General features: G+C 36.6%; 1 protein-coding gene across 7 annotated transcripts in view; it reads right to left on the reverse strand.

Moving 5' to 3' along the window:
• brsk2b (BR serine/threonine kinase 2b) overlaps window positions 1–13,044 on the reverse strand; it is a 174,069-nt gene that overhangs the window by 24,453 nt on the left and 136,572 nt on the right. For 3 of the 7 annotated variants that reach the window (XM_073835925.1, XM_073835926.1, XM_073835922.1), the window contains exons 8-13: window positions 9,367–9,513; window positions 6,437–6,468; window positions 3,801–3,965; window positions 3,001–3,098; window positions 953–1,103; window positions 344–412 (exon numbers count right to left, since the gene is read on the reverse strand). In XM_073835925.1, the coding sequence (XP_073692026.1) occupies window positions 344–412; window positions 953–1,103; window positions 3,001–3,098; window positions 3,801–3,965; window positions 6,437–6,468; window positions 9,367–9,513 (662 nt within the window). The remainder of the gene's footprint in view (window positions 1–343; window positions 413–952; window positions 1,104–3,000; window positions 3,099–3,800; window positions 3,966–6,436; window positions 6,469–9,366; window positions 9,514–13,044) is intronic. The other 4 variants (XM_073835927.1, XM_073835923.1, XM_073835928.1 and 1 more) reach the window with 2 other exon arrangements.

Here is a 13,044-nt window from a genome sequence, read left to right on the forward strand (position 1 = left end):
AGAAATTAACAATTTGGGATCTACCAAGGGACAAAAATGCCAGACATCAAACGAAACATGAAAGGCAAAATAAGGGAGATAAGATGCTTTTGATGTGTGTGGAGGGAGCCAGAGGGCCGATGCTTTACCAAAACCGAGAGGCCAAACCGGGAGGAAAAAAAACTCTTATTTACACGTGCGACCTCCACTTTTTTTTCACTTTCCTCTCAAGCAAACTAAGCTTTTAAGATCTTAAATGTCAGTGGTTGAAATAACAGGCCAGTGCTCTCTGTGGCATGTTTTGAGTGTTAAAAACCCCACTGCATCTTCGGAACAGAAAGGAAAGCATGGCGGTGGTTTATACCTCTCCTCCTTGCTTTGCAGTATGGGGTTGGCATCTGAGATATCCAAGCTTTTACTGAAAACAGATTTACTACAGTAAGAGAGAGTAAAGTTAGAATAAATTTACAAAAGTAATCATGGAGCTGAGCCAAAGCATCTACACAGGGAAAGGACACAGGGTTGATGAAATGGATCACAATGGACATGGAAAAAAAGTCAAAAGAATTTGTAATAAAACGTGTCAAAGATATAGAACAATGAAAGGCGCATTAGCAATCCCATTGTTCCTCTAAAACCAATTTGAGAAGTCATAATTCACCATATTGCACATTTAGCATGCTGCTCGACTAGCTGAGAAACGGATTTTCAGAGAATACTAAAACACTCTGCTTTTGAAATCATTGGTTTTCTTTTCCAAAGAATTAAGCTGAGCTCAATGATCTTATTTCTTTTACTTAATGTAAAATGCATTTCAAAGCTAGTATGCAGCTATTTTTTAAACAGACAATCAGTTTTTCCTTTCAAGGCTCCACAAAATGTGGCATCCTTTCAGCCGTTTTTACTGTGGCACAGGCTGCCCCGATTATAGGGTTTCGTAAATAATAAAAGAGCAAGAGATGCGCTGCTGTACCTCTGTCCGTGTTGTGCCATGTCGATGGCACGTCTCACAGGAACAGGAGATCCGCCCTCTGTCACGCTCAGCACCTCCATAGACTTGCGCTCTGGCCTCCTCTTGTTGTGCCTTGTCAAGAGTGGAGAGTCCACTCGCTTTCTGGGAGGATCTGGAGAAACCAGCATATGATAAATTCAATGATCCCTAACACATGAAAACGGCCCATTAAGCCTGCAGAGTTCATAATGGGAAAAACTGAACAGTGAATATTTTTAATAATGTGTCTCAGCCCTTCAAAGCATTTAAATCCCAGTAAGATTTTTCTTTAAAAGAAAATTAATAATTTTATTCAGCAAGGATGCATTAAAGAGAGGCAGTGTGTGTACATAATGATGAAAATCCACACACTTCTTTTTTTTTAATCCCAATAAATCATAAGCAGTGTCTCAAAACAAGCTGTAAAAAAATCTGTAAAATCTTTCTTTCACAGCTGTTTCCTTTCAGACATAATCGACTGTGTTTTTGTAACTTATGTGTGTTTATAACATAAACTTGTGTGTATCTGACAGTGTAAGCGCAATAAGACACGAAAGAGAACTTGGTTTAGTACTCACATGCCATGTGACAGCTACTTTCTGTGTGGGTGCTTTGGATGTGTGCGCTCAGAAAACCGTATATCAGAAGTTTAAACGAACATGGTTTAAAATGCATGACTTCAACGCCATAGACATGGTAAGGAAAACCAAACAAATGTTTTTTGGCAGAGTATCTGAGGTACGAGCTGTAAAGGCACAGCCCTATTCTGGAAAAGGGGGCAGGGAGCAGCAGCTCACAACAGTGTGTTTCTGCTTCCACACAAATTAAGCATTTTCAAAATGATTTTAAGCTGAAACTCAAAAAAATTTATTTGAAGGAAAAAATTATTTCCTTCAAATAAAAAATTTAGGAAAAAATTTTGAAATTGTAATAATATTTCACAATATTATGTTTAGTAGTAGTGTAAATTAAAAGCACAATATGTACGTTTTTGCCGCTAGAGGGCGCATATTCAAAACATACAAAGATCCAAAGGTGTAGTTTGAGGACGCTTTGAGTGTGGAATTATGGGAGTTGTTGTCTTCATCCCCACAGCTGATACAATCTGACGAGACTTGGGCAGAAATCATATCCATGGATGCAGGGGCGCCGCTAAGGGGGGTAAGTTAGGACAATTCTAATGGCCCATGCCTTTTAGGGGCCCCCAGAGATCTGCTTTTGTGTGGTAGGGGGGGCCCAACCTCATATTTTGTCATAGGGCCCAAAATTGCGAGCGGCGCCCCTGCATGGATGTATTAAAGACTTATTAAGGTCACTGTAGTATGAAAGTGGTTGCTAATGAAGGACAAGCGCAATACATGGCTCAAAAGCAGCAGAATTTTTATTATGCCATAGTCAACTGTTTACGCTTTTCCGGTCATGCGTATGTAGGATAAGCAGTGCTGTTTTATCATAGTAGATACATTTGAGTGAGTTGAAACTTCTGTTATAATGCTTCTCAGTGCATTTGTCACCTGTCTAATAAAATTCATAACATATTAATGGGTCTTTGGGGTTTTCATGTTTTCTACAAAATAAAACCAGAAATTGCTTATTTCTCTGGATTTAAATTTCTTCGAAACATTTGGGATAATATAAGTACACAAGTCAGCAAAATAAAAAACACTGTTCTAGTGGTTTTTGGATATTTTAATCCAAAAATCTTATATATTGTAGCTTAAAAAAAACATGAAACAAAAAATAGACCCCAGTGACTTTAATAATAAATGTCTCCAGTCTTTACTGCATATGATTCATCAGTAAACACATTGTTCTATAGAAAGCTATTATGTCTTTGTGTTCTTTTAACAAAATGTTTTACGGCTTTCAAACAACCTTTCCTTTCTATTAGTTCTCCAAGGCTGCGTTGCCGAAGAAAATTATGTCGCATCACAGCACTGTTGTGAAACCCATTTTATGTTGCCATAAAGGATGAAGTACATACAAACAGATTAAATTCATAACAGACAAACTGACTGAATTGTTCTTACCAATCTCATTTCTGGGTGGTAGATTTTGATCCTCATGACTGGGATATCTCTCCTTACGGTCCAGCAGGAGAAAGTAGATCATCTTTTCCTGGTTATCACTGGAGATCGAGAAGACATGGAGAAACAAAATGCGTGTGTGGTCAAGACAGGTGTCTGACAGTACACTTTCCAGAATAATCCTCAGCTCAGGCTAATTAACATCATTAGCTAAAGAGCAAAGAGTAGCATGCACCTCATTCCCAGAGAGCTAAAAGACATCCTGCAGAGATCACAGGATATCTCTTATTTCATTAATGATGCACGAAGACATAAAATATCCGACAAGAGTCTGGGCGAGTTCAAAAAGTCTTGAAATTCTCCCAGCGAGAGGCCTTGTGTTGAATTTTTCTGCCCCGGACCACACAGCGGGAAGTAAATATGACCAGTCTTTGCTGCAGGCGCCATCTGAATTGTTTAAATGCCGGGCGAGAGAAGAGACAGAGGCTGCAATGTTTTAGGAGGGAACACCCAGGCCATCTATCAGTGGGGCTAACGAAGTGATTGCGCACAGCGAAGCGTGCGGGCGGTAATTGTGCAAGTACGAGAGATGACAGATGAGCGGGAGAGAATGGGCTTCTCTAATAGCCCGCAGCCAAGATGCTGTACTGCGTGTTTACCAACCCTAAGAAACAAGGGTGTAAAATAATAATACCCTCACATATGGTCTCCCAAAGCAAAAGCAGTCAGTCTTGTCTAATTGTAGGCAATAAAACTTGGGAAATAATCTTACAGAGGTGAGCGTCTCTTTCTTAGTTACTCACTCGTCTGACAGCAGGTCTTTCATCAGTTTGTTCTTGTCTCGGAAGCAGCCCAGCGAGTGCATGCTTTCCAGCACATCCGGGTCGATGTCCTCAGTGGAGGGTAGCGTGCGGATCGCCACTTTCCGTGGCACCGGTTGTTCTGGTTCTGGCTCGTTCTTCCCGCCTCTGAATAAAAGATCAGAACAGGAGCATGTGAAATAATCTAGTGTTCTTGTTTATTTTTCATTAATTGAGCAAACATGGTAATTGCCTCTGATGTGTTGTAGGATCCTTGCTGGTGGTATAAGGCACAAACAAGGCCCACATTCAATCTGCGTCCACAGAAAGCTCTAGAGATTTGAAACACCCATCATTCTACAAATGAACCACCTCCATGTGTTTGTTTATTAAACATTTTGGTAAATTTGATTAACGTTTTCTAACAATAAGAGTTTAGCAGTCTTAGTTCTTTAGTTCAAATCAGCTTCAAAAGGCTCTAAATGATCCCAGCCAAGGAACAAGGGCCTTATCTAGCGAAACAATCAGTCATTTTCTAAAAAAAAAAAAAATGTATATACTTTTTAACCACACACAGTACGCATATGCATAGCAGAGCTAGACAAGACGAACATTTGTGGTTAAAAAGTATATACATTTTTTTTTTTTTTTTAGAAAATGGCTGATTGTTGCGCTAGATAAGGCCCTTAATTCCTTGGCTGGGATCGTTAAGAGCATTGTGGACGTTCAAACTCGCGGGCACCATTGAAGTCCACTATATGGAGATAATTCCTGAAATGTTTTCCCTCAAAAAACATAATTTCTTTATTACTGAAGAAAGAAAGGCATAAGCATGAATGATAACGGGTTGAGTACATTATCTGTAAATTTTTGTTCTGGAAGCGAACTACTCCTAATCTGATCCTAATCTTGAAGGATTAGTTTACTCCTGAATTAAAATTCTGATGATTTACTCAAACCCATGTTGTCCAAGATGTTCATGTCTTTCTTTCTTCAGTCGAAAGGAAAGCATTCCAGGATTTTTCTCCATATAGTGGATTTCAATGGGGATCAAATGGGTTGAAATGTTCCAATGCAGCTTCAAAGGGCTCTACACAATCCCAGACGAGGAATAAGAGTCTTATTTAGCAGGAGAATTGGTAATTTTCTTAAAAAAAATAAACATTTATATAATTTTAACCTCCTTTTGCACTAGCTCTGCAATGCATGTCAAGTCTTTTATTTATGCAATCGTGTTGGAAAGGTCACACATGGTTAGTTCTTTGTCTCTGTACTTCTGTGCAAAAAGGTAGGGTAGAAACACTTAATTTAACCTCCTCTTTCACTTTGTAATAACTTCTGCCACAACTTCTGTCACATGACCATTTCAGTGTGACTACTTAATGCGTGAAGACATGGACGCAGAGCTAGTTCAAGACGAGCATTTGTGGGTAAAAAGTATATAATATTTATTTTATTATTATTATATATTATATTCTTCGGCTGGGATTGTGTAGAGCGTGTGAAGCTGCATTGAAACCCATTGATCCTCATTAAAGTCCACTATATGGAGAAAAGTCCTGGAATGTTTTCCTCAAAAACTTTAATTACTTTTTGACTGAAGGGTAAGTAAATTATCAGGAAATTTTAATTCTGGAGTGAACTAATCCTTTAACAACTGCATTACTAACTTTCAATAAGCAGCAAATTAGAAGTTTATTGAGGGAAACTCTTCGAAAGTGTTAACACTTAAACATTATCATATTGAAATCCATTCAGAATATTTTAGCAGATTTGGATATATTATAAAAGTGGATATATTATAAAAGAAACTCCACAGACTCTACATGGACCCAGCAGTGTTATTATCATGAAAACTAGAATGAAAACTGAATTTAAACTTTTCGTATGAATGTGAATGCAAACTAACATTATCAGAAAAAACTGAAACCAAAATCAAACATATTTTCCTGACTCAAAAACAAACTCAAAATAAAACGTTGTAGTTTTTGATATATGGTACACTATAAAACTTGAAACCTGTACAACCAACCTGCATGAAACATGAAAGTGCCCCTAGACAGCAATAACACAAGACTAGGCTGAGAAATTAAATTATTTAGTTATACCAGCTGTTAGACTAGAAAACACTGAACATGTTAAAATTCAACTACATTCAATAGAAATGGCAAATAAATAAGAAAAGAAAGAAAGAAAGAAAGAAAGAAAGAAAGAAAGAAAGAAAGAAAGAAAGAAAGAAAGAAAGAAAGAAAGAAAGAAAGAAAGAAAAAAGAAACTATAATAACCCTGGGGCCCAGTCACAAATCATGACTAATACAAAATGCTGGATACCGGAGAAATGCATGTTAAAAAATGTAGCAGTTCAGGATAAAAACAAGGCATTGCTTAAGGGGGCACAAACATTGAGCGAAGCCAGTCTGCTAAAGAGCTTGAGGCTCTTCTCCAAACATTCACAGACACGGCTGTCAAGTCATTATTTAAAGAAGCGTCTTTTTTGGTGATGTGTGTTCTCAGTTAACGCAGTGAGGACACATAGACCTACAGGACACATATACAGTATGTACATGCATAAACACACATACAGAGACTGAGCAAAAACAGCCATTTGACGAAAAACAGAAAGTAAAGTTTATACTCACATGTACCATGTGTGCTTCTGTATCTGTTCTAACTGTAAAGAGAGGAAAACACATGAGCCAAACCATTACCCAAACATTGACAGAGGCAAATAAAGCAGACAGCAGAGCATAATAAAAGCAACAAATCCATCGTTATACATCAGGCAGTTTCCTGCTGGTCATGTCTAATCTCTCTCTGGTGTCGCATCCTCTGATCTCCCTGGGTTTAAAGTGCGGAAGCTGCAAAGACATGTACATTTCAGCAGCCAGCTAATTAAAGTTGTGGCCTGCAGAACAAGAACAACAGCCTTAACAGCAGCAGCCCATCAGAGCGAATGGCTTTTGTGCCTGTTCATGTAACACCATGAGGAATATCTTTAAGATGAACTTAAATCAGCTTCTGTTGTTGAGTGATGAGTGTCTGGTGTGTGTCTTTTCAGGAGCTATAAACATTCAGCACTTGACCTGATCAAGAAACTGTGAGGAGTGACATACTGAACTGAACTGGAATGTTCAAACTAAACTTGCTTGCGGTTAAGAGTAAAAATAATTTGACTTTATGGCTCTAAAAAGACTTTTGCACACAGTATTTCAGAGCAAAAACTCTTGTCATATTTACTAGCCAACTAGAATCCAGTTTTTAGTGCTCCTTTCTATGTAAATTGGGCATATTGTAGATGTTTTTCACAAAAGTTACTATAATTAATGTCACATAGATGACAGGAAATGCAATTTCATTTAAAATAGTGGTTCTGAATCATGGGACCAGGGCCCACCAGGGGGCCTCAGCAAAATTCCAATGGGGTCTTAAAGGGATAGTTCATCCCAAAATGAAAGTTTTGTTACTAATTACTCACCCTCATGTCATTCCAAACCCATAAGACCTTCATTCATCTTTGGAACACAAACTAAGATATTTTTGATGAAAACCACGATTTCATTTCATTAAATTACGGTTGAACCAATGATGTCACATGGACTTTTATCGATGTTCTTGGTACCTTTCTGGGCCTTGAACATGGTAGTACTACCGTTGCTGTCTATGCAGGTCAGTAAGCTCTTAAATATCTTAATTTGTGTTCTGAAGGTCTTAAGGGCATGAGGGTGAGTAATTAATGACAGAATTTTTTATTTTTGTGTGGGCTATCCCTTTAAGATGACTTCAGTTGCTTCAAAATAAGACAAAACAAGCATGAAAACAATTGTTTGTTTGTTTTTTGTCTTTGAAGATCTAGGTTTCCCACGGTCTTGGGAAACCTGGATATATGAGTGAGCCTAATTTTAAAAGTGTGATTTCTAGACCTAGTCATGTCAATTTATAATATCTTAAAACTCCATTGGTATTTTTACACTGAATACATATTTTTTTCTAGTTATGCCAAGCTCTAAAATATTTCATCAGACATAGATTGTTGGTAGCATATTGTTAAATATCTTTATCCAGTAACAATTAGAAGTGTCATGTTAATTTATTGGTTAAAAAGTGTGGGAACAGTCAGCTCTTAAAACTTCTGAAAATTGAAATTACTATTGATTCTAAATAAACTGATTAAACCAAATAGCCTACATTTTTGACTTTTTAAACTACTGAGATGTTTTTGCACATTTTCTATTAATGATGCCAGCAGTAATTCATCAAATGATGATGAAATGATTGCAATCAGCAATATAACCGCAAGAAGTGCAGTTACGCATAAATTGTGCCATGCAAACTGTGTTTAGAACAGATTTTGTGGGCCTTTAAATTCCTTTAGAGAATCAGGTGCTACGTTACGTGCAGATAAACAGTGCCATAATTCTTTGTGAACTCCCTACAGAATGTGTGCTGACGTGACAGTGTTCAAGAAACAATGATGATGATACATTGTCCAGATGTCTGTAAACCCATAGTACCTTTAGTACTCTGTAATACTCTATTGGATTGTTTTAACTGGATCTATAAGATAATATTTCAAACTGGCAATAAGACAGTATCAACTTCCTTCCCACACTGGAATCATACAAAAGATCTCTTTTATATAACTGACAAACCGCACAGGAAATGGGCTATGTTTGGATCCTTCCTAGGAGAGCGCTATTGTTTTCAATCACTGAGAGATGTGGGCAGTGAAGACAGCTATCTGTTTTCTCTGGAAAGCAAAAAAGGAAACTGGAGCATTTCAAAGGGTTGGTATTTGGACAAGCTTATAAACCTCTCGTCACTCCACCATGTTATAGGAAAAAAGGGGGGCTACTCCGAATCCGAAGCAGAACAATGAAAATAGTAGCTGAGGGAGAAGAGCGGAGAGACGAGGAGACCATGAAAGAGAGAAAGAAAGAGACAGAAACGCAGACACGCAAGCTTTTTGAAGCTAATGTGTGAGATCCGGACAGACAGGCTGGTTGGATTAGTTCTGCTGTGTGTTGACCTGAAGTGACAGCTCAAAAGCAGAAGAGCTCTCAGACCCATAACACTTATTTAATAGAAATCAGCTTAATATACTGTAGATGTCTGTGGAACTGAACAGCCAACCAGCCTCCGTAGACAGTGTAGTGCACATGTAACACTGTCACCACCTATGATTCCTTAGGCCACATGAGCCATTTAGGAGATAAATCAGAGATAATAATCATCTTTGTTTGGTATCAGGTTTTACAAGGTTTGAAGGACGATAGTATCCACCTTATTTCTTACTTCCGCTTCATTAGCCGCTATAGGGAGCTAACAAGAAGAACAACAACATTTGCATTACAAACCAGTGTTTTCATAATTAAGATATTACATTAAAATGATATGCTAAGACATTCCAATTTGCAATATCATGCAGAAAAACTAGCTCTTTCAGCTAAAAATAGCTAGACCTGGATGAGACCAATAGCCTGACCCATAACATTTACAAATGGCTGTGCTTGCTCTTATGGGAAAAATAAGGTAGATCAAATAAAACTGTAAATCTGTAATGGACCCTGACCGTGAGTCGTTTGGTGGCGTCCACTTCGATCATCCCCCTCAGTAGGTTCTGGCAGTCTGGAGGAATGAAATGGGGCATGTGAAAGACCCCGAGCTTCACTTTCTCCAGCAAGTTCCTCAGGTTATCGTCGTCGAATGGCAAAGCACCCTGACAGAGAGAAATATTACATGTCAGAATTGTAATCAATCATATATACTGTGTGGGACAAAATCCCCCGAGTACTCAGAATAATGTCAACCAATATATATTTTTCAAAAGCTAATTCTTAATTTTTTTTGGTCCCCCAATAGTGCATACACTACTTTTCAAAAGTTTGAAGTCAATAAGATTTTTGATATTTTTTTTAAATCTTTTATGCTCACCAGGGCTGAATTTATAAGTATTTTTATACACTAAAAACAGAAATATTTTGAAATATTATTACCATTTAAAATAACTGTTTACCATTTGAATATACAGTTAAAGTCAAAAGTTCAAAAGTGTACATACACCTTGCAGAATCTGCAAAATGTTGATTATTCTACCAAAATAAGAGGGATCATACAAAATGCATGTTATTTTTTATTTAGTACTGACCTGAATAAGATAAATCACAAGATATTTACACATAGTTGAATTTATAAAAATGACCCTGTTCAAAAGTTTACATACACTTGATTCCTAATACTCTGTTGTTACCTGAATGATCCACAGCTGTTTATTTTTTTATTTTTTATTTTTATTTTTTTTAGTGATAGTTGTTCATGAGTCCCTTGTTTGTCCTGAACAGTTAAACTGCCTGCTGTTCTTTAGAAAAATCCTTCAGGTCCCACAATTTTTTTGGTTTTTCAGCATTTTTGGGTATTTTAACCCTTTCCAACAATGACTGTATGATTTTGAGATCCATCTTTTCATACTGAGGACAACTGAGGGACTCATATGCAATTATTACAGAAGGCTCAAACATTCAATGATGCTTCAGAAGAAAACTCAATACATTAAGAAAACTTTTTGAATTTAAAGATCAGGGTAAATTTAACTCATTTTGTCTTTTGGGAAACATGTAAGTATCTTCTGTAGCTTCTGAAGGGCAGCACCAAATAAAAAAAATATATATATAATATTTAGGCAAAGTAAGAAAAATGTACACATCTTCATTCTGTTCAAAAGTTTACACCCCTGGCTTTTAATGCATTGTGTTTTCTTCTGAAGCATCAGTGAGCGTTTGAACCTTCTGTAATAGTTGCATATGAGTCGCTCAGTTGTTCTCAGTGTAATATATGATACTTTGGTGCTCAAGAAACATTTCTTATTGTTGCCAATGTTGAAAACGATTGTTCTACTTAATTAGCTACTTAAATATTTTTGTAGAAACTGTCTTTTTTTTCTTCAGGATTGTTTGATGAATCAAAAGAGCAATAATTAGTTGATATATATATATTTTTTTTTTGCCTTTACGGTCACTTTTAATAAATTAAATACATCCTTGTTGAATAAAAGTATTCATTTCCTTTAAAAAAAAACTTCTCACATTATTTAAAAATATATACACTACCAGTCAAAGGTTCGGACACACTTAAAGAGAATGGGGAAGTGTGTCCAGACCTTTGACTGGTAGGGTATAAAAGAAATAAAATACATTGCAATCATGTTTTCCCTTGAGATTTGGAATTACAGAGGGGTACGGGTTTGTATCTAAACAAATAATGGTAGAATTGAAGGAGTAGGAGTGATAAATGCTTTGATAAAAATAAAACACCCCCACCATATTTTATGAGTTTTATGAAGGATATCTACACAGGAAGTAGGACGCAAAATAAATAAAGAAAGACTGGCATAGAGAGATGATTGTGCTTTGATAATTAGCTTTGTTTTGTGCCAGATACACTTCATCATTTTCACATCAGAGAGACCCATCAGGGCCCCTGACACTACTGAGATGTCAGCGCTTGATAAATGACACAGAAAATTTACAAGCATGACTGACGACAGACCCACGTAATAGATGATATAATCTAGCAAAAATAGCAAAGTAGAGAGATGATAAATAAAAAAAGATGCAGATTGCATCTCTAATGAAACGTCTTTGAGCATTGAAAGATCAAAGAACAGGTTCCTGCGACACACTGGAATGATTTGACTGTTTAGAGAAGAGGATGCAGTTATAATGGAGCACACAAACACAAAAGAGAACAGGGAATCAATTGGCTTTTCAATTTCGCTGGGGCAAACGGTTCTTCTGGGTTTGGGATTGTGTCAGGCTCATGGTCTTGAACAGTAATTACACCCGGACCAGCTTGATTATCCAGACTCAAAGCAAGCCGTCTGCTGTCAGAGAATCAGAGTTGTTGTCTGGTTTGAGAATGATTTAATTATAAGCTAGTGCCATTTGTTTCAGTTATTTGATGTTGGAAAGGCGAAACAAGCATGGATAAGAAAGTTCTAATGTTGATCAACAGCTTGCTGTGACCATACGTGTCCACTGGCGTGGAGCTGAGTAGAGATGAGCGAGCATTTTTGGTTTGTTCTCTACTGGAGCTGAGCAGCAGGCTTGCATGGGGGATTGTGGGATTGACAGTTGAGCCGAGTAAGCAGTGAGAACGTCAAAAAAAAGTTAAGAAATATTTAACTTTATGCAAATGACAGGCAAAAATGCAAGATGGCAGCCAATCACTGTGAGGTGAAGACATGAACACCTGTCTTAAGCAGTTAAAAAAATCTGCTGATAGTATCTTTGGTGGATTCAGATCATGTACTATTATCGTTTTAATTCAGATATAAAAGGTGGTGCTTTCATTTTGGCTAGGTTAGAAAAACTAAATATATATGTACACTGCTGTTCAAAAGTTTGGGATCAGTAAGATTGTTAATGTTTTTTTAAATAAGTTTCTCATGCTCATTGAGGCTGTATCTATTTGATCAAAAATACAGAACAATTTAGTGAAATATTATTGCAATTTAAAATAACCATTTTCTGTTTAATGTACTTTAAAATGTAATTTATTCCTGTGAAGCAAAGCTGAATTTTCAGCATCATTACTCCAGTATTCAGTGTCACATGATCATTCCGAAATCATTCTAATATGCTGATTTATTATCAATGTTGGAAACAGTTGTGCTTCTTAATCATTTTTTTCGGGGACTGTGATTCTTTGATAAATAAAAAAGTTCAAAATAACAGTATTTATTTTTTAGCTTTTATAGTTTATATGTGACCCTGGACCACAAAACCAGTCATAAGGTTAAATTTTACAAAACTGAGATGTATACAATAAATAAGCTTTCTATTGATGTTTGGTTTGTTGGGATAGGACAATATTTGGCCGAGACACATCTATTTGAAAATCTGGAATCTGAGGGTGCAAAAAAAACAAAATGCTGAGAAAATCACCTTTAAACTTCTCCAAATTAAGTTCTTAGCAATGCATATTACTAATCAAAAATTACATTTTGATATATTTACAGTAGGAATTTTACAAAAAATCTTCATGGAACATGATCTTTACTTAATTTCCTAATGATTTTTGGCATAAAAGAAAAATCAATAATTTTGACCCATGCAATGTATTTTTGGCTATTGCTACAAATATACCCCAGCGACTTAAGACTGGTTTTGTGGTCCAGGGTCACATATTGAGTTTTCTTTTTTAAAGAAATTAATACTTTTATTCAGCAAGGATGTGTTAAACGGGTAAAAGT

This window comes from Garra rufa, chromosome 3 (assembly GCF_049309525.1).
Source record: "Garra rufa chromosome 3, GarRuf1.0, whole genome shotgun sequence".
Classification (NCBI taxonomy): Eukaryota; Metazoa; Chordata; class Actinopteri; order Cypriniformes; family Cyprinidae; genus Garra; species Garra rufa.